This window comes from Athene noctua, chromosome 6, assembly GCF_965140245.1.
Source record: "Athene noctua chromosome 6, bAthNoc1.hap1.1, whole genome shotgun sequence".
Classification (NCBI taxonomy): Eukaryota; Metazoa; Chordata; class Aves; order Strigiformes; family Strigidae; genus Athene; species Athene noctua.
The window spans coordinates 34,437,415-34,459,794 of record NC_134042.1 but is presented as its reverse complement, the minus strand read 5'-3'; the positions used below and the strand labels follow the sequence as shown (position 1 = coordinate 34,459,794).

Sequence of the window (22,380 nt, the reverse complement as noted above, 5' to 3'; positions counted from 1 at the left end):
GAATTAAAATCATAATTCTTTGTTGCAAGCATCTCTCTCTCTAGATAAACATTGAACATTTTGTAAAGAAAGGAATAATCTCTCTTTGAAGAAGACTAGGAGTAATTAATCTAGGGAGAGAGATCTAGTTGTTAGGAAAAAATGCTAATTACGAGAATAGTTGAGCTCTGTAATAATTTGTATAGGAAGGCCAAGGCATCCCTCTTGTCAGAGGCTTTTCAGAACAGTTTAGACAAGTCTGGGGTTGTTTGATTCCTTGGTCAGATAAATAGATTAGTATTTCTGAGGTCCTTTCTAGATGTTTCCTCTAATTATTTTGTAAATAACTGTAACAGAAGTGGCTTGTGCAGGAGATAGCGTTATAAGAGTTGTTGGATTTTTGTTTTAGACAATTAAAGACTTTTTCCTTCAAAGCACCAGGTAATGTATTTGTTGAGTAAGTCTGAGAGGAAAAGACTTATGTGCATTGATGAGAGCAAGCTACCTCTTACTAAATTTACAGACAAAAATTACACTTCCTAACCCCTTACTTTTTTGAAAATGTATTTGAATTTATAGGTGCTTCTGCCTTGCACTGTTACTAAGTGTAGCATTAGCTTGAGTGCCCTTCTTCAGCCTGCCTTGGTTTCTGTGACCACTCTGGAAAAGTGAAGATGTATTCAGTAATTTAAAACTGGTATCGAAAGACCCTAGGCACTTTTGTGGTAGACTGTCATAATGTGACAATCAAAATTGCTCTAAAAACATTGCTACTTCTCGTATTTATTTATATATTTATTAGTGTCTGTATCAGAGGACCATACCTTCAGAAGTTTTTGGTTTTGTTTTTTTTTCTTTGTTTCTTCTGACCAAAGGGACTTAACCTGGACTTTATTTAGGCATAGCATTATATGACATTAGTTTTTAATGCTTCGTTTGAATTTTTTTTTCTTTTTTTATCTCCCAGGTCTCTGTCTTGAGAAGTTGCCAATTTCTTCTTCTGCTAGCAACCTCCATGTGGACCGTGAACAAGAAATTGTTACATGCTATGAGAAGGCTGGGGATATTGCTCTTCTGTACCTTCAGGAGATAGAAAGAGTAAGCTGGGATGGTTTGCTTAGTTGAGAATTGCGGATATCATCTTTCATTGATGTGGTGTTATCAACATTTGGGTAACTCAACTAAAAGATGTCTAATATTTGTTTTCTTAGAACTTTAATGCACACTTACAATTGGACAATAAATTAGTGTGCTTTAATGGATGTCTGGTAGCTGTCATCCTGACTGTTCTCTCATTCTGATCTCTTAGAAAATACTGCTGGTAGTCTGAAGAGGGACAGAGCTCCTCTGAACTACACTGTATATTCAAGATGCTGATCTGTGGCCTGTTGTTACCCTGTGGTAGTTCATTTATCAATGTGGGATTATGGTGTTCTTCAAACACACTTGTCAGAATATGTACATTGTATGTATATATTTGCTGGCTTTTCAGATAATTCTTAACAAGAATTCAATTCAAAATGAAGCTGTAAAGATTGAAAATTGATCTTGTTGATATTTATCTGGAGCAATAACTTAAGTGCTCTTAAATCCTCTTTATGAAACTACTTGAAGGTAAAATGCTGACATAACATTGTACCTGTCAGCAAGACACTTGATGTATCAGTGGGGTGTCCAGAATACTAACTGAAAGTGTGTTTGCTTCAACTAATAGGCAAAATCCTTGGACAATGAAAAATCATCAGATGTGATGAACAGATAAATATACAATTTTAAAATATAGATGAACTTCAAATAAATCTTAATAGTTCTATAAATTGGATCAGGACAATGTTCTTGGACTTGAAGGTCCATTTCTCATTTTATCTTATTAATATATTACTCACTGTATGTATGAGACAACAGTTACTATTAAAATCCGAGGTATTAGATATGCAGGAGACCTGGTTTTTATTGATGAAACCTGATATATCTGAGCTTCTTAATGTTAGACAAAATATAACCTACAAACAGCTCTGCAGAATATTAGGCAAGTTACTGTTAGGGTTTTTTTCCCCCTGTTTTGTAAATTATGGATTATGAATTATGGGAAGTTATAGTTAGACTCTTTATTTGTAAAGTGTAATGCTTCATGATTTAAAAGCTTCAAACTTTATCTGAATTTAAAGGGATACATAGGCTCTTTAATTTCCTCCTTTTGTTGTCATTTACACCTTTAACCTTGTCTTGTTTCTTACCACTTAACAGAAACCCTTCAAGTGGTATGAATATATGAATGCTTTTTTTTTAAGAAAAGAAAATTTGTGGTACCCTTTGTTTCTAAGAGTTACACACTGTTGCATTTTATTTACTTTGAGCTATGCCTGGACAAAATACAACACACTTGTGCTCTGTTCTTTGGCTTGTGAATACTTTTAGAATGAAGCAAGCTAGCAGTATCAATCTGCCCCTCTTTTCCAGACCTATTGCTTACAAGCCTCAGACCTGTCATGTGACAGTTGTCTTTGGAGAGAATGTAAGATAAAGTTATGATCACACAAGCAAAAGGAAGGGGAAAGAATACTTTGATGTGATGGGGAGAAGTAATTCAAACTTTAAATAATACATACACATTTTTATTAGGGTTTTTTGCTTTGGGTTTTCTTGGTTGTTTTGTTATTGTCTTTTAGTGGCTGGTAGACTATGTGTGGTGAACATGAAGGCAAATGAAAGCTGATAGCTCTCCATTTTGAGAGTGCATTTTTAATGTTGATGTAATACAAATTAAGTTATTTCTAAATTATGTTTTGGAAATCACTCTGGAGATGACTTAATCTTCGTAATGCTTTCTGCAGCAGTAACTTGCAAATGTTTTAAGTTTTCAATACCATCAGCTGCTACTGAATAAAGTTGCAAATATACTTTTTCATATACTTTGGTATACCATTCTTAATAAAAATTTCTGGAAAAGTATTATAAAATTTTTCTTAGCAGCATTTCTGCTTGGTGAAGAAATTACCCTTAAGAGTATAGCCAAGAGCAAAAAGATTTATATTTAGGTGGGAATGGAGGTAAGGATAGCCACCACCTTCAAATGAAAGCGACTTCTCCGACATTAGGTATTAACTTCTGTTTAAAAGTCCACAAAACTTGATATTTTTTTTCTAAATACATATTTTTTCCTTTTTCTTTTGTTCTATTAGGTAATTAATGCCAATATACAAAACAGAAGCCCGAAGCCGGGGCCCACTGCACATGAACAAGAACTTGGTTTTTTCCTGGAAACAGGACTTCAAAGAGCACATGTTTTATATTTCAAGAATGGGTAAGATTTGATTCTCCTTTTTTTGTGTTTGCTTATTTGTTTAATTTTTGAATTTGTGATCTAACTGGGCATCATAATTTTTAGCAATTGTGGACTGTGTAATCATGAGGCCTCATTAATAAAATAGTAACATTTTGATTGAAATAGTAAGGCTGCCCATATTGCATTTATTTACATATAGTAAAATTGGTTGATCAAAATATATTAAACAGAAAGCATTTCATATTTTACTTACTAAATGTGAGAACTTAAAATACCTTAAATTTTAACTATTTGAAATTTCTTTTACTTTCTTAACTAGACACTATTAGAAAGTGATTGACAAAATATTGAAACTCTTGGGTTTTATAATTTTGATTTTGTAATTTTTTTCCAAATCTCTTCAGTTATCACTTATTTTAACATTATGCTGCAGGATAAATGTGCATGAAGATCAACAGTATGTATACAAGTATACAATCTCCATTGTACCCGCTTTATAGATCCTTTTAGATTCTGCATGGGAGATTCTTTATAATTTATTTTAAATAAGGCTTCCTTTAAGAGCCTAAAAATAAATTCAGATAATCACAGAAGGTGAAAAAAGGAATACAACTCTCCATTTTTAAGAGCTTCAAAACTTGGCACAAATGGTTTTTAAGTACATTTCTGAGATTTGTTGTGGAAATCACATAGTTTAAAAATTTGTCTACAAGCTTCTTATTTCACTAGGATGATGTGGTTTGATTGAAATATTGGAACTCTTGATAGGACTACTATATTGTACCAAAAATATTTCTCATTCTTTCAAATACTTAAACAGGAGATGAAAGGAAATTGTGCAGTGTCTGTAAAGAGTTCGAGATTTTAATGTGCTGATGGTAGGATGGCAAAAGGCTATCCAAGTTTTCAAACTGTTCTGGGATTTCAGCATGGAAATGATCACTAAACTTTTGAAATCTCATTCTTAAAGTAATGTAGTAGTGCTGCAGTACACATAATCAGAGAATTACATTTTAGTTCTGGTTTCATCGTTTAATTGCAGAAGGAATGGAATGTTCTGAAAGTTAATTTTTTTCATTTACTGGAGCTAAAAATAAAATATCTGTTTTCATGCCTGCACAGAAGATAAATAAAATATACTTATTGAAGGAATCCCAGTGGCAATCATGGCTAAGAATAAGCTAAAAAATCCATCTTTTGAAGAATTTTGATTGAAGGCCAGGAATGGAAATGGTCCGATTAATCTGACATGTGCATAGAATCAATCTATAGACATTGCAGATTAAGATTAATTAAGAAAACAAAAAACAACCACACAAAAAAATCATGCAGTGGGGTTATTAAAGAACATCCAGCCCAGAGGAGTCTTCTTCCCAGACCGTATCACTTGGTCTGGTATGACCTCGGAAAGGTTGATTGTATTTCATGTACACTTTAATCCTTCAGAGTGAAACTCTTGGTGTTCTTGTTAACTCTGACATAAGTATATAATCTTTTTTGCAGTCTTTAGTACAATGGTCACATGCTGTTTACGAGCTAATTATACGTGATACATCTAATTTTAAGTTTCTTCCAATTTCATTGGAAGTGCTGCTTTTTTCTGTGGTATGACAGGAAGTGAGGTGTTAGGAAAAATAGCTCTGTGCCCATTATTATTTTACATATTCCTGCCATTATATCCTTTAGTTTCATTTCTTAATTTATAGCCAATCCCAATTCTTTCAAGATTTCCTAATATGGTTGTTGTTCCAGGCTGCTAGTTATGCTGCTGCTTTTACGGGTCCCTTCTGTTTTGTTCTGATTAATTATTTATTTATTGTAGTTTTTAACTTGGTTTTACCAGAACTGAACAGAACTTTACATATATACTTTTCTAATAGGGACAAATTTATAGCATGCTTTTTAATACATTTATTTGAAGGATGCTTTGCTTATTTTTTAAACTTGTCATCTCTCCTGATGTTAGTTTTATAGAAATTATATTCAAGATCTTTCTACTAAGCTTTACAACATACTTGGTTTGAATTTAATCTAAAATTGTGAAGATTATATGAATAATTTCAAAGAGAGGAAATGTAGATATCTTTAATATAGGCAGTTTAGAAACAGAAACATTTATTTTAAATAAACTTCTTTTGCAGTTGAAGCTGTAAATGTTAAAAGGGCTTCAATTCTGTGGAGGAGGCAAGGAATCACCAGAGTTGAACTGCTTGTGAGTGATGAGGGAGGAGAAGAGGAAAAGTGTGTCTGTCTGTTTTTACAGGCAGACTTAATCTGCTATTCATATTGCAATGCAGTAGAATCTCTTATTTGTATATGTTCATGAAGTGAGGCTGACACTCAGGAGAGTTGAATGTAAAATAAAAGTTCTGTTCATCAGACTGTAACCTGGCATGCGTTTGAGTCAGTTCAAATGTTATCCTGTTACCAGCATAGTGACTATAGGAATTTATGCATTAGAGCATTCTGAAGGATCTGAATAGATGTTTATGGATTTATTTTTTTTTTTCTGGGTTTTTTTAGACTTCAGTTTCACTGCATTAAGTACTAATAAACATCTCTCAAAATCTGCCGGAAAATGGAATTTGTCTGAAGGCTTTTTGCTGTGGAGTAGGTTTTTGTGGTTGCTGCATATCTAGGGGTCAGATGGCATATCACTGCTTTTAATTACACTTCTTCCAGTTGAAGTGGAAGGATCATTTTTGTGTATATATATCAGTTACAAACTAGAAAAGATGATAATTTAAGAGCATAATTTTAGTAGAAATGTAGGGAATATTTCTGGCTACCCAGAAAGCTGGTTGATCCGCTTTGAATGTCCCCTTAGTTCACTAACTCTACAAAGATTTAAGCCAAGAAATCAAGTTTTTGTAGAGGATTAAGTGACTTTCAGATATGCATTATCTTGTATGAAAACCCAGAAAATGTTTGAAACTTAACTTAGTCTAACTGCTATTGGAAAAAAAATTAAAGTGGCAATAGTCTGAATGGAAGAATATTTTATTTCTCTATTAAGACACAAATCTGAAATTAATGTTTTCTTCCAAAGTGTACATAATTTTAGTAGAGAATCAAACTACATAATCTTTTTTCACTTGGGAGCAGAGGAGCATTTCAGTTTGGAAATGAGTAATGAACAGTTGAGGAAACTGTTCTAAAATGTGTTCATAAACATAGGGTTTATGTGCTTTTAAAAAAATATCATGAAATATGTGACTTTAAATGTCTTTCAAGCTGATTACACAACTTCTTTTTAGTCTAGTAGTTGCTTTGTAATTTCAGATTGCAGGAGTTTAAAGTCCTGATGTTGTTCCAAGAAAAGCTGTAAGCACAGGAACGTTGACATTAATACTTTAACATAACTATTTTCAAGTAAAATGCCCCTGAGAGAGAAAGGACAGTAATTTATGTACCCAGTAATTCTTCTGTCCTATTATTAAAGTACAGTGCTAGCTACCCATCACTCTCTGAAATCTGTTGAGGTCTTGTCGCATATCCTACATCTGTCTCAAAACCAATTGGTCATTATGTGAAGGATAGAAAGTAAGATGGAATTCAAAAACATTGAAGTCCTATGAAGTATCTAATTCTTTACATGTGAGATGTCACTGCTGTATTGGAAAGTAAACTAAATTAATTCTATTCTAATTTTCAAAACAACTTTGTCCTGGAGATAACTGGTTTCATGTTTGTGTGGTTCAGAAACTAAGGCAGAATATATTCAAAATACAGACAAAAATCACTGGTTTACAGTTGCTAACAAAAATGAGTTTTCAAAGGATAGTTTAATATCTGTCAAATCAGATGCTTGCCACATCCTTATTTAAGACACTGTTCTTACTCATACGGGGGGAAATTATTATTCCCTCAGATATCCATATAAAGTCATCTGTCAGGAATGCTTTCTCTTTCAGTCTTTGTTTTGTGTTTATTGCTCACAATTTTGTCTTCACTTCAAGAGTTTAAAATAAGATTCCATTGTGAAGTTACGGATAGGAACTCTGGCAGTTTTATGTGGAGGACAAAGGTGGCTATAAACATGAAGAATCACTTCTATTCAAAATAATCTCAAATGACTTTTGTAATAATTAGTTATAAAAGGCACACAGAAAAAGTTGTTAGTATCTGAGTTGATGTTGAATTTTGATATTAATAATTTGCAGTTGGAATTCTGACTCTAGCTCACTTTTTCCCAGAAGATACTTAGCATTTTTTAGCCCCTGTGCTACAAGACTTGCTGATTGTGGCTGTTGCTTGTGTTTGCAAGTACCACATTCAAGGTTTTGATTTTATGTTGTGTTGTGATGGGCAGCAAACAAAATGGTATTGGATCCTTAAACTGGGGGGGAATACTTAGTGCACTTCCCTGCTCTCCCCTAAAATGCTTGCTTTACTGCTGTATTTAATGTGCTTGGTTTTATTTCCTTCTCTGGTTTCCATATTCTGAAAAACACTGCTTTGCATGCCAGAAGTTTTTAATTTCTTTTTCTTCTTTTTATCCCTTCCCTTGCAACTTGTATGATATGGATTCATAGGATCTCACAGGTTGAAAGGGGGTTCGAGGGGCCATTTGAGCCAAACCCTTGCTCAGAACATGGCTGGTGTAGAGCAGCTTGCTCAGGGCCTTGCCCAGTTGTTCTGCCTGTTGCCAGAGATGGAGGTTCAGTTCTGAAGTTTAGGATTTAGGTGTGTTGTGAACAACATTCATGAGATATATCACCTGAATGTGAGCTGCACTAACCTACAACTAATTAAGTCTTTTGAGTTTCTTTTCGTTAATACTGTTTTTTCTTTAAAGAACACTTAGTTAATTGTACCTGGATGATGGTTATTTTCACTGAGAAAAAGATTTTGTTCTGTGAATGTAGCATTTGGCCATTTCTGTTAAAGCTTTAGTAATAGTTTAACATTTCAGTATTTTGAATTACTGCTTGCTAATTACATCGGTTATTTTTTCATGTTGAATATTTTTGAATTGATTAAAAATGATTGAAGCTGCCAATTTTAACTGCAGAAATGTTAATTGACCATGTTAACTTCAAAAGGAGAAAATTAGCAGGTAGGAGAACTAATTGGTGCTAGATTTCTTTATGATAGTAGTAGAAAGTGATTTGCTAAGCCTTAAGGTAAGTTTGCCAGGGAAAGAGTACATGTATTTCAGTCACAGGAGTAATAAAGGGAAGCGGCTTTTGGAAGAACTAGGAGACTAATTATCTACAGACCTTTAAGAAACCCCACAAAAACCCCCTAGTACTAAAAGACAAGTTGTCTTTATTTTAAATAGTAATAACTTTTTGTAAGCTATTTTTGCAAAGAGTTACCAAATTACTTTATTTGACACTTCAACACTACCCTTGTAATCTGTAGGCAGTGCTGTATATCAGTCGAATTGTACCAGTGTTTTTATATATTCAGAAATCAGTGAACAGAAGACTGGTACAGTACTAAGAAAAGCTGAGTACTGTGCAGGCGTTTGAGGCTATGTGTGTCTGTTTTCATTTGTTACTGAGACTAAAGGCCATTGAAAACACACTGATTCTATCGAAGTATCCGTGACTCAAATTATTTCCTTGTCACTGGCCAAGCAATTTACAAAGTTGTTTCTATTTTTTTAAGATAAAAAGCGTTATTAAACTGACCATGGTGAGTATTCACTGCTGTGAATACCTTGGAGACGTAATGCATATTACAGAAACGCTAGCCACTGGTTGACACTTGAAAAGCATGCAAGCTTTACTTTTATGTTTTCAGGTGAATATTGGAAAATTCCCCTTCCTGCCTCCTGATTTTCACATCCTTTCCTTTTAAAATATGTAACTGGCAAGATAATGTGTTACACAGCTGGTTTACTGAGGAGTAATTTTTTGGGGGGGTTGACATGCAGGCATTTTGGTGTTTGTACTGAAATAGTTTTCTCTGGGTCTGGTACACCTCTTAGATCTGACCTTTTCTGCCTCCCAAATTCTCTTCCAATGCTAGCCCACTGTCCCAAGTCACGTTTTTCTGAACTCCTGTTTGATACGCTGTATTTTGAGGTGAAAGTAACACTTCCTTCTCTGGGAATATGGTAATGCCTTTGTACATTGTATTTCTTTCCTGTGCATAAGTGTAGTGCATATGTATAAATAATTTTGACAAAGTTTCAGGGCCTTTCTGTTTACCAAATCCCCATGTTACTGCAGCATGGGTATTTTAAAACAGTTTTTTTGGAAACGAGTAGCTCCTCAGAGTTCACATTCAGAAGCATGTCTGGTAAGCAACTCAGAAGTGATCTCATTTACTTCACTGTGTTATTTTTATAAGACTGTTGGCAAGATGTTTTATAGAGGTTGTCTTATGTTCTCTTTTCTGAAAGAAGTGTTGCTGTAAGCCTCATGCTATATGAATTCTTACCCGCAATGAATGGAGGAGGAGTATAAAGAAAGGTGATTACTAATAAATATTCCGCTTGTATGTTTTGAAGTATTTGCACAGGCTTTTCCTTTCAGAAAGTGTTGTCCCTGTTGTCACATTTTGTGTGTTGTATATAGTATGAATTTGGAGAGTTTGGGCTCTCTCTCCCTGCCTTTTCCCAAGTTAATGTACTCAATTACATTGAACACTGGTTCATGATTAATTTGAAGAATATAAAAGTAAAAGACAGCTTAGTAAGCATTTTCAGAATTGCCATTGTGTGCAAAAGAGGAAAGGAAATATTGTCCTCCATTTTACTTTGTTTTAGTATAACAACCTGATAGCAAATACAAGAGTTGGCAATAAGAGGACAAAACTCTAATTAACTGTACTGATGAATAAATGGCACATGAACAACTTAAAGTAGTGGAAAACTGTGCATGGTCATCTGATTTTAACATCTCTAGCTCTACCAGAAGCAGTATCTTCAAAATTAAACATCTTCAGGGGTTACCAAGAGAGTGAGAAAATCAACAGTAAAATAACCTCTTAATTTGGTTCTTTTCTTATTCTTCCTTCCCTGGTTCATTTTTGCTACCATTTTTCACACTTAATGTATTGCTGTTTCCACACTCTGTCCACTATGTTGTTCTTTGGTTTTCATGTTGGACAGCCATACAATGTTAGTGAATCCCCCCTTCACAACTCAGCTTAATTCTTCATAGATGTTGCCCCTCATTTGCTTTCATTGCAAGGGTGACTCTCTACTTCTCTCACCCTTTCTCTTCAGTGTCACTACTGGGATGGCTGAACCACACCCAGTACTCAGGGTTTGGCCCTGTTTGTTGTTGCTCAGCACTGTTTCTGATCAAATATTTGCTCTGTTGCTTCAGATTGGCTCTTTGGATTCTATCAAGTGTTACACTTTGATGCATCCCAGCTGTTTTGTTGCTGCTTAAAATCTTGCATGTTACTTCCTGTATGGTTTCTGCTGCTGATTTCTGACCTTTGAATCTTTAAGGAAGGTTGTAAAACCATGCCCATGTTGGTCTCTGCTGAAGTTCTCTGTGCTTTTATCATCCTTGCTATTAAACTGAGTGGCCTCCTAGGTCTTCAGTTTGGTATTGTAAACAAAATCACTGTTGAGGCTCCACATGCTTCCTTCTAGTTTTGTAGGAGTTTTCAATGTTTTCTTTTCAATATAGATGAAATAACTCTGTAGAGTTTATGACCATACAAATTGACTGATGTGTAATACAGTATTAAATATTTGCCAGAGTAAATTCTGTTTATTTCCTCTGTTAACTTCCTTAATAAAAATTTATGGCATGTTTAGACTTTTTTCTTGTGAATTTAAGAATGGGCTTTTTTTGTTTATTATTTTCTTTGGCACCTTCTTAACCTACCCCCATTTCTTCCTCTGGCTAGACCTCTGCTTGAAGAGGGAAGCTTGCAAAATAATAGGAGGTAAAGCGCAAGACTGCTAATGTGCTCTGTCTCCAGTAACAGAAGTCCTTTTGTGAATCCAGTCCTTGTGCCTTAGTAGTTGAATCTGGTACTTACTGTATACACATGCACATATATACATGTATATAGTGCATTGTATATGTACACTTACATGAAGGGACATTCTGAGGAAGAGCTGAGGTGGTGTCAGGAGAAACAGTAAAAAAAATGTGTAGTGTCCTGGCTATGTAAATTGGAGTTACCTGCTCTCATCTTCCCCATACCTACACTCCTGGCATGCATTTTTCTTGTTTGCTTTTTGCTGGCTCAGGTATTTTTTTGGCTGTTCTGTGGAGTCATTTAATTCTCCAAAACAGCAGAAAAGAAACAGCAAAGAACTTACAGCTTTCTGTCATTTTACTGAGGCGAACTGATTCACTGGAAGGTGTGATAATTCCTGGTGTGACTGTGAGAGAAGCGATAGGACCATGCTGGTGAGAGTAGGAAGATGAGAAGAAGGAAGAATGGTGGGGAAAAGGTTCAAACACCAAGAGAGGAGAATGAGACCTCCCTCTTTCAGAGGTAGACTTAGCTACCAGTGGAACTGGAGTCTAGGCAGTGTTTTCATTTTGAATGCAGAAATGCAAGAATTGCTGCTTGATTGGGCTATTTCAAATAGCTGTAATGGCACACTGAAGATGTTTCATTTATAATCCCAAACATCCATCAAGAACCTTCAAGCATCAAGCAAACATGATTTTCTGTAGTGAATTTGAGATACTTGGGATTTTTCGTTCTACATGAGTTAACAATGGGTAAAATGAGAAGTGTATCATGATGATTTTTTTTTTAAAGTGTGCTTAAAAAAAGAATAGTGTAAATTCTGGCAGGAAATAAAGGATTTTCTACATGTAATTCAGAAAGTAATACCCAGTGATAATCAATGTTTTGTGGAAATTATACAGTATTGTGAGAATATTGAAAGTATAAGTATGAAAGGAAGACAGGGAAAACAGAACTGTCTGAAGCTGCAACGGTGTTGCCTTTTATAGAAAGATACCTAAACCTTACCACGATGTTTGCTTGAGGTGACTTCAGTTGCATTAGATCCATTATTTTTCTAATTGTGGATAAAATTATGCTTCCCTCCACCCCCCTTAAGCCTGAGAGAGAACAGACACAGACATTAGTCACAACCATCTGAAGCATCATCAGTTGTACAGAAGCCTTGTCCATTTGATGTCAGGTCTTTATTAAAGTTACTGCAGAAAGCCATAGAACTTCAGTCCATTTTAAAGTCATCTTTGTAGGGTTTTATAAAGCAATTGCTCTAGGATGGTAAATAGCATGCCTCGCTATGAGACTGTTGTTCTCTTACTGCTGAAGAGTTAGTCTCAATTTCTTACTTTTTGCTTATATAGTAACTTGATTCATTATAAAATAATTTATGGTCTTAATACTGTGTAAATTACTATTAATAGGCCAAAAGTTATTAGCTAGAGTGTATGGATTTAAATCATTGGGGTTTTTTTTTTGTAAACATGTCAGTCATACCGAAGTTACTGAAATGACACTGTTCTGATGGGCATGTGTATCAAGAGTTTTGCCTGACCTTCCTCCTTACTTTTAAAACAAATACCTTTCTTTTCTTTGCTATTTGTATTCTTGGGAGAAAAACCCCAAACTTTAAAACTTACAATGTATCATTGAGTTCACAAACATTGCATTTCTTTTTCTATATACAAATACAGAGAGAAAGAGAGAAGGAGAGAGAATGTGCAGTTGGGAAGCGGGCTCAGTTCCAAAAGCAATTTCTGTTTCATTGCTCTAATCAAGCAATCAACATCTCATTGTTATTGTCTTCTCTCCTTTCAAAACATGAATATTTTCTAAGCAAAATACTGTAAGGTAATAGTTAGGCTAGTATAAGTAACTTAACCTGTTCACTGGCATGGCTCTGGATATATTTTTCTCTTTTAAATGGGAGAATTACGACAATTTAACCAACAAATTGCAGAGCAGTTAAGGTTTGGTCTAAGGTCACTAAACAAAAATGTATTCTAATCCCATGTTTAATCTATAAAAGGTGATGTTAGACTAAAGCTTTAGGGGTTTTAATTGATAAGCATAAGGGAAAACGCCTGACAAAGCCATTCTTACACTAATGCAGAAGATATTATCAAAACATGCTGTAAATACAAAGTAATAAATTAATCTTACCAGCCTTTCTGAGGTTAGATTTAAACATTTCTTTTGTCGCCTGTTTTGAGTATATTGTGATTAGACCTTCTCCCTTTTTAAAAAATTTTTTTAATCCTAACATCTTTCAAATATAGACTACTTCTTATTGAACAGTTGATTTTTTTCTGCCTTTTTTTTTGTGTGTGTGTGTTAAAAAACACAAAGATAAGTATTAGTCTCAGGTGTAAGGTTTGTCTGGACCACTAATGCCAAAACATTGTGGTGTCTGATCCCAAACGTGTTTTTTAAAGCTAAGAGGCTTCTTGGTGGTGATGATGACAAAGTCTGTGCCAAAAGTTTCATACTGCTGACCTACATGCTTATATTCAGGTCTTCCGATCATGCATTGAAAGTTTGTCCTTATTGCCCCATGATTTTAATCCTGCACTTTCCTTGTATCATATCTGCAGTTATTGATCTCTCTCTCTCTGCTTAGGAGTAAGCACCTTTGCACAGGTACAGTTAAAATATTTTCATTATTCTAAACAGAAATGCTGCCTGAAGTTTTCAAAGGAGCATAAAAGTTGATCTTGCATCACAATAATTAATTAGGTTCTGACATAAGTTGTTGGAGTTTAGGGTGCAAATATATGGACACATGGATCCAATTAGCCCTAAGGGCATCAATCTGAATAGACTTTGAATAGTAGATTGTACTTTTGAATCCTGGTTCTCAGTCTGTAACTGGTATAGTGCTACTTACAGTCAAAGAAGTTTTGTTTTTTTCTTGAAGATTTAAAGCAGCAAACATTTTAATTAGTCTGTAAAAACTAGGAAGATGCAATTCAAAAGGCTTGCCTCAAGCATATTCTGATGGAGGCAGTCATATAAACACCTGTACATAACAAGCAGTGGTGTATCTATGGGCTGTCTTTGAAATTACTGAAAACGTGTCAGTTCTGAGTGCATGTTCATGTACCTTAAAATTTCTTGTCTTGAGAAGGGAAGGGATCTCAAAATCGTTTACAGACACTGTGGGACTTCGTTTTCTAAGTTAACCTGCCTTTTTGCTCTGGCATTCAATCAGCATGGGCAGAACTCCTAACATGAAGGCACATCGTAGTGAAAAGCAGGTAAAAGTTGTGTGCTTCCTAGGTTAGGCAGGAAAAGTATGTGCCAGAATAGCCACCACCCTCTTCTCCCCAATGTTACAAACTGTTAACAAATGCAGGAAATGTACTTTGCTAAAAGCAATGCAGTGTGGAGATCTACCATATTGTTCATGGTATATTTTGCTTCATTACGTGTCTCTCAAAGCATTTAACTCAATTATTGGGTGATTTAGATTTTAGTTTGAAGTGTTTGTGGGGTTTTTTTTAGTATACTTCTGTGTTGTGCTTGTGTTCACTTGTGCAGTGGATTAGCGTTAAATGCTTTATGAAGCAAACAATTCTGTATTTTAACAGAATTTTTTCTTGTATGGTCTTACTGCTTTTTCCATGATACAGTAGAACTTCAGTCACAAGTTTCAAACCCTTGCAGATGCTTATGAAAATGTAATAGGTAGTTAATAACAACCTGTCAGAAAATTCTTAAGGACTTTTAAAGAAGTTGCATTCTTTTTCATAAAGGTTTTTTGTTGTTGTTGTTGTTGTAACACATGAAAAGAAGTAAACTTCATATGGAAAGAAATGCTAATTCCTGCAATTTCATAAAGATTTAAACGATTGTGGTTTGAAGTTCTACTACATAGTATATATTTCATCTGTACTGGGAAATCAGTGTTTCAAGCTGACAAGTTCTTACTCTTTTTTGGCAGTTTTGCAGGGGACATTTCAGGTTTTTGGCAACTCTGGGTTTTTAAATCTTGTTATGAGGACACATCTGTGACTTTGCAATACAGTCCTTGAGAGAAAGCTCCATTCATGGGAAATATGCACTTAGAGGACTTAAAGCTGGGATTCCAGTGGTCTGGTTTTGGCTCTCTAAAATATTTGGCATGTGGTATTACTGAATGGTATGTATTTTGGCTTTCCAAAGGTGCTGAAGGTATCCAGCTTCCATTGAGTACAGAGGTTGTCTTAAAATTTGACCTACTGACTTTCTGTACTTACTTTATTAGTATATGAAGCTGATGTAGTATTCATTAGATATTGAGGCCTGCCTGTATGAAATATATAAATAAATATAATCTTTCATGCAGTTGTTTCCATGTTAGATGTATACACAAGATTAATTTTCTTTAATATATACTAACTGGTCACTCTGTGGTCAAGCTCTGCTGTAACGTGGACTTTTGACAACAGTCATTATTTCTTGTGTGACTGGTGATTAGTTCTATTTAATCAGCTCGTGTCTTAATTTGACATAACTTTCAACCTGTTTATACAAGTTTTGTTATTTGGAAATGCTAGTTCTTTTTAAATGAGCTTATATGTAAATATTTTAGAAGGTGAAATTGTACTAGTAAAAGGTGTCTGTCTGTGCTGGAGACTAAAGTCTCTGAAATATGCTGATAATTCTTTATTATATAAAACAGAGCAGAAATGACCTCTGTCATGTAATCTGAAGAATGAAATAAATGAGTAGGTCTCTAGATAAAGTGATAAGACTTCTATAGTTCTACAACAAGATCTCTTGCATCAAACACTGGTTTCAGGTATTCTGTAACTAAATTTAAAGAAAGGATCTGTGTAAAACTGTTGGCTTTTTTGGAATTTGTACAAAGTTGCAGTTTGAGCCCATGCTGGGTAAATATGCAACTTGCACATAAAATCACATCTTAAGATAATACAACTATATAACATAACAGCCATGATTTCACACAAAGCACACTTTTGATCAAATAATTATATTTTGCAAATAAACTTTGAATAGTGAAATGACTATCCTACGTTATGTGTTGAGGTTGCAGAGTTCAGTTGTTCGGCTCAGCGAAAAGGCAGACCAAGTTCATCACCAGTTTAAAGACTAACAGTGTTAATATAAAAAAAAAATCTGCAATTGCCTTTAAGTGCAGTAGAATAACAGAAAGCTGAATTAACTGATATAGAGATGAGAAAAAGATAAAGCTGTAAAACCATTCAAAACTGTTGTTTGAGAAGAAAATTCACATCTGCTAAAATTGCTAATATGAATGATGTCTTCTCTCTGAGGGTCTTGAATCACTTTGCAAAAACCATTCAGGGAGCAGAAGTGGAACCAGCATAGACAGAGAAACTTGAGTTGCAGAAGCCACACCAAAAGCCAGCTGGAGTCAAGAACAGAACACTGATCCCCCAGTCCTCTTCTGGCCATACGGAAGGCCTTGCTGTGGTCTTTCCTCTCTGAAAAGTAGCTTAAAATTTTACATTACTTTCACTGAGGATTACAAGATTTACTCCTTATTTATTTTCCTATTTTAAGGTGTCAAGAGGTAGCTAAAATGGAATGATTTGGTTTGGGTTTTTTTCCAAAGTCTATACTTTGAAGCCTAATGTAAATGAAAATTAAAGCCATTGTACTAGCGAACCAACTTCAGTTTTGTTTGTTTCCCATTTTGGAGTGGTCACTCCTTATACTTTTCCTTGCTTTCTCTTGAACTATCTACTGATCATGAAAATATTTATTTTTTCAATCAAGTAACAGGGAATATTGTTACAGTAATCAGTGGTGGGTTTCCCAGATGAAAATATCTATATCTCTCTCATAGAAAGGTGATGATGATATGTGGGGGAAAAAATACGATATCATGTATTTTAACAACTTTATTGAATAATATATTAAGGTGTTACTACATCCAAGTTGGAATACTGTCAAATTCTATATTTATATGCAGAAACTTGACAAGAGGAGTTGGTAGATTTAGAGAGTTACTGAGAGCTGTCGAAACAAGAACTACACAAAATCTGCGAATGGTAAGTTATGTTAAACCATATTCCTATTGCTGCATCTGAATTGTAGTAGGCAGGTAAAGCGTAAATATAGTGGATGAGTTAGAGACAATCAGTTACACAGCATATTGATCAGGATCTGTTATCCACCACTTTATAAGGTTACATGTCCTAGCTTATGTGAATGATTAAAATAAAAAGGAATGCTTGACACCCAGTCTCTCCCCTGTCTCTCTTTCCTATTTGTGGTTATGGTCAAAGCCTGACTGGTCTCTGACTGACCATACTTTCAACCTTAATCATAACTGCCCTATTTATGATTTCCCACAGTTTCACAAGGGTACTGTTTCCTGGTTTTGTAAGGTAGTGGTAGTAAGGGCAAAGGACAGTGTCTTCGTGTGTGTTCTTTTTAGTTGGAAGTTACCATTTCTTTATTTTTAAAGAAACAATAAAAGCAAAATCATTAAGATTTGTTATTTATATTGTCAGAAAAGAAGCCTTTACCAAAAGAGTGATTTATCTCTTTTGCATCTTTTATATAATAAAGGGCCAAGGCTTTTATCTTTTGCTGTAATGTAGTGATTTTCAAAATGTCCTAGATTAGTTTCCTAATATTAGGTCTTTAAAACTTCCAGTGGTTGGCTTCTTACTTCATTTAATAACTGATTCCTAGTAAGGATATTAAATTATTAAATAATGTACTTTCAGTGAAGAGGGATATTGTTGCAAACCTTAACAAAATAAAAGATGAAGGGCTTCTTATGCTATAGGAATTAAGGTGGAAGATGCAGATCATATGGTGCTGTCTGTAGTTTAAACATTACACATCTGTTGCTAGGAAATCCTGCCAATTCTGATGCAAATGTAGATCTTGCTTACTTTCTCCTGCTCTGATACTTATCTCCGAGTTTTCATCATCGAGATATGTAGTCATGCAGCCTGTATGCATACATATTAAACATTAAAGACAAGATTAACCTGATGGTTATGGATTATAGGATGACTTCAAAGCTTTAAATTAATTTTATTTACGTAAATAATATTTATTTAAGTATTTCTACACTTGCATATATTGTGCCAAGAATAATTGGTCAAAAGAAACTTTTTCATGCTGATCTACAACCTCATTTCGCTCTTGCTGAGCCTTACCAACAGTGGCAAAAACCAGCATCTTCAAGTACAAGTTGTTAGAAGCCCCAGTCAGTTGGGGTTTGGACTATAACTGTCTGTGGTGGGTTGACCTTGGCTGGCTGATAGATGCTCACCCAGCTGCTCTCTCGCTCCCCTTCCTTAACATGACCAGGAGAAAATAAGATAGAAAAGCTTCTGGGTTGAGGGACTTTGCTTACCAGTTAATGTCATGGGCAAAACAGACTTGACTTGGGAGAAATTAACTTAATTTATTGTCAGTTAGAAGAGAGTGGGATGGTGAGAAACAAAGACTAAAACTAAAACACCTTCACCCCACCCTCTTTCCCAGGTTCAACTTCAGTCCTTCATTCTTGACTCTTCTACCTTGTCTCCCTATCCTCCCACTCCCCAGTGTTGCATGGCAGGTGGAGGGTTGTGGTGAGTCCATAATAGTCCCTCTGTTCTCCTGCTCCAGCACAGGGTCCCTCCCATGAGCTGCATTTCCTTCAGGCAATATCAACCTGCTCCACCGTCATCCTTTCATTAGGCCACAGTGTGGACATCTGCTCCACTGTGGTCCTCTCTGCAGACTACAGGGAAATATCTGTTCCACTGTGGTCTCTCCCACGGAAGCATCTGCTGCAGGCCTGGAGAGGCAGTAGTGGTTATTGAGCACAAAAATATCTGAAAATATACCTGGATGTGCTCCACTCTTAGAAGCAACAGTTGGTGTTGTTGATACTTTCAGAAGTATCTGGATCTAACTGATAACACTGAAAAATTGTTTGTTATTGCCATTTTTTTTCTTCGTGTTAAGAGAACTGAACTGACTACTTGTACCTTTCAAACAGCAGTATGCCTGTTTTTTTGGATGTTTTAGAATAACAGAAAATATATTCTGCATGACTAGTCTTCATTAGAAATAATCCAAGCAGTTTTGAAGAGTTTGTATGTGGTCTTTCTAAGGAAAAAATGTATCTTTCATTTTTACAGACGATAGCACGACAACTGGCTGAAATTTTGTTACGAGGCATGTGTGAACAGAGTTACTGGAATCCACTAGAAGATCCTCCTCACCAATCACCCCTAGATGATCCGCTTCGAAAAGGTTCAAATACTAAGAATTACGCACTCAGTAGAAGACCGCGGGTATACACTGGAGAAAAGTATGGCTGAATTTATACCTCTCTTGTTTCTATAGTCACAATCATTACCCAGTGCCTGGGTAATTTAGTTTATATCTTTGAATACATAGAAGGAATTGGCCAATGTGAATGGGAATGTTCCTATGCTCTGTGTGTGTGTATATATATATAATCCTTGAAGAGAACTAGGGAAACAACATGCTGCTTCAACAAGTTTGCACTGTATGCACAAGACCTCTTGTTCTCAATTCTCAAAATATATTTTTGGTTCTGTACTGGGGTGTATGGTAGAGTCAATATCTCTTATTATACCTGAGATACCAAAGAAAGCATGAACTTAGTGGCAAATCTGAGATCACACATTTTAAAAGTTGTGTGCTGTTTCTAGACCTCTATTCTGTTTTATCATAAAAAGGAAAGAGTTAGGGATGAATGTGAATCTCCATATTGCTGAAACGTAAAAAACCAAAACATATCTACCAATTTATCTAGCAGTTTCTAAGGTAGTTTATTTTCCAAGGCAGCTACCTTTTAATCTTCTTAGGTTACTTTTGGTATTTCTCTGATACCACCTTTTTGTTGAGTTTTATTCTTTCAGTGATTCAGCTAAGTGGTGTGCTATGGATCATTTTTGTGTAGCATATCCCACAGTTAATTCTAGAGTAGCTTTGGTGTATATCCCTTCCTTCCTGAAAATGCGTGGGTTTTTTTCAAAACCGATCACAATTAGTGTTATATGTGGATAGCCATTTCCTTGAATTTGAGTTTTTTCTTACAAACAAACAACAAGCTATTAACTTTTATCTGATCAAATGAAAAATGGTTTCTAAGGTAGTTTTACTTAGACACACACACTCTGACAGCGCCAGAAATATATATTGACAAAATTTTGCACTCACTGCCTGAAAGTAATGTGCTTCTGTCAGAGCATACTGGTGAAATCTTAATCATTTGCCACTGTCTTTTAAAATTGTTTTTTTTATGTCATTGATACTAAATTTGATCCGATGAAACTTTGTTGCATGCTCATTTTACATAATCTGCAACTTTTGCACCGCTCTTCTTTTAGTCTACACACAAGTCCTTATGGGGTCTTGTATTTTGCATGTGTATATTTAATATAGTCAACAACTATTGCTTGCTTGTTTTGATACAAGCTGGAAAGCACTGTGAGCCAGAGAACTGAGAATTAGATTGTAGCAGTGGGGATAATGATCTGGCCAAGATTATGATTTGCTGTAGTAGGACAATGCTAAGCAATGCAAATGGAGAAGATTGAAAAATTTAAGAAAAAAAATTTACAGAAGAGGTTGTGGAGTCTGGAGAATATTGCTGGAGATATTTAAAATCCAACTGAACGTGGTCCTGGGCAATCCTGGGGTTTGGTTTTTGCGTATGTTGGGAACTGTTAATGTTGGGAACTGTTAATGTTGGGAACTGTTAATGTTGGGTTGATGGTTGGACTGGATGATCTTTAAGGTCTTTTCCAACCTAGACAATTCTGTGATTCTGTATGTGAGAGAGAATGAATGAAAGAATTCCTACCAGTCATGTACCTAATGCAGATAACTGTTCTCTGTCCACCAGCATAGAAGAGTATTCAGAAGGCATCCAGTGTTCAGAGAAAGCAGTAAGGTTTGCAAACTAGTACTCTGCAAGCCTTCAGTATTAAGTCATAAGAAAGTGTAATTCATTAAAACAAATGTTTTAACCACTTGGAAGTAACAGTGGTTATGGCAAGCAGGCAGAGATTGCCATGGCTCTATTTAAAAATATTCACAGTTATTGAAAGCTTAAGACAATTTTTAAGCATGTCTAATGAAAGCCTCATGGAAATATTTATCCATGTATTGCTTAAAATACAAAAGGTGTCTGGTTCTTGTGAGAGAATTTCTTGTTGCTGACGTTTGTATCGGGGTGTAGATTCAGTTCAGATAGATTAGGTGCCAGAAGCTAGTTGAACTACGGGTACAGTTCTTACAGTTGTCAACTTATGTGCAATTTTGGGATATTTGAATGTGTTCAACTCTGACAGCTGTGGTGGTTTTGTTCTCTTACTGTGTTTGACCAACTTTTCTGAAATGCAAATTTAGAGCATCGCAAAGAAATGCATGTTAACCGATCATTTTTCTGTGCAAGTTACTCTGTTCTCTTTTCTGGAAATTTTCCATTTTTTTGCAGTACTCTTACTATATTTGTGTAAACTAGTCATAAAAGTAATGCATTCTAATTGAACAATTAAATTCTTATTTTGAACAGCATCTTTTGTCCTCAAGAAAATACAGAAGAAGCCTTACTGTTGCTGCTTATTAGTGAATCTATGGTGGGTAAAATAGTGCTAATGTATGTGTGCTGTAGGTGTGTGTGTTTTCCTTGGGTTTTTAAAATGAGAATAGAACCTTTTTTGTCATGCCTTACTTAGACTTCTGTTTCATTTTCTCTTCGGAAAGCAGGCAGTTACTTTTGAAACTCAAGCTTCTGTTCCTCTGAGCCAGCAAGATGAGGTGTTCAAGTGTTACGAATAGGAGTTTTTCTCCTTTGGAGTGGCTGAACCTAGCCTCCTTCTAACCATAGGCAGGTGAACACAAAGCCATGTCTTTCATTTGACATTACTTATCAGTATAAACCACTGTTAGACCAGGTGGTTGCCATTCAGACAGACTCAAAATGTAAGAATTTTTTGTTGTAAAAAGCAAATAAAAAACTACTAGATAAGCATAATAAACCTGAGTTGAACCTCAGATGTCACTCAAACTTATAAATTATTTTAACTATACTGGTGTTCAGCCTTTGCTACTGGATTTTTTTTTTAATGTCCTCATTTCCTCAATAGATGATTCCTTTTAATGGGCTACTTGTGCCTTTTATCAGTCTTGCATATTTTCCTCTAGTATGATTTTACCAGTCATCTACCAACTGTCATGTACGGACATTCTCATACCAGATC

General features: G+C 35.2%; 1 protein-coding gene across 7 annotated transcripts in view; it reads left to right on the top strand.

Annotated features, from left to right (window-relative positions):
• Positions 1–22,380, top strand: part of TTC7B (tetratricopeptide repeat domain 7B) — a 145,598-nt gene that overhangs the window by 34,562 nt on the left and 88,656 nt on the right. For 4 of the 7 annotated variants that reach the window (XM_074908539.1, XM_074908538.1, XM_074908535.1 and 1 more), the window contains exons 4-8: positions 947–1,077; positions 3,162–3,283; positions 17,103–17,181; positions 19,282–19,454; positions 21,693–21,756. In XM_074908539.1, the coding sequence (XP_074764640.1) occupies positions 947–1,077; positions 3,162–3,283; positions 17,103–17,181; positions 19,282–19,454; positions 21,693–21,756 (569 nt within the window). Of the gene's footprint in view, positions 1–946; positions 1,078–3,161; positions 3,284–3,698; positions 3,723–11,086; positions 11,126–17,051; positions 17,182–19,281; positions 19,455–21,692; positions 21,757–22,380 lie in introns of all 7 variants that reach the window. The other 3 variants (XM_074908533.1, XM_074908537.1, XM_074908536.1) reach the window with 3 other exon arrangements.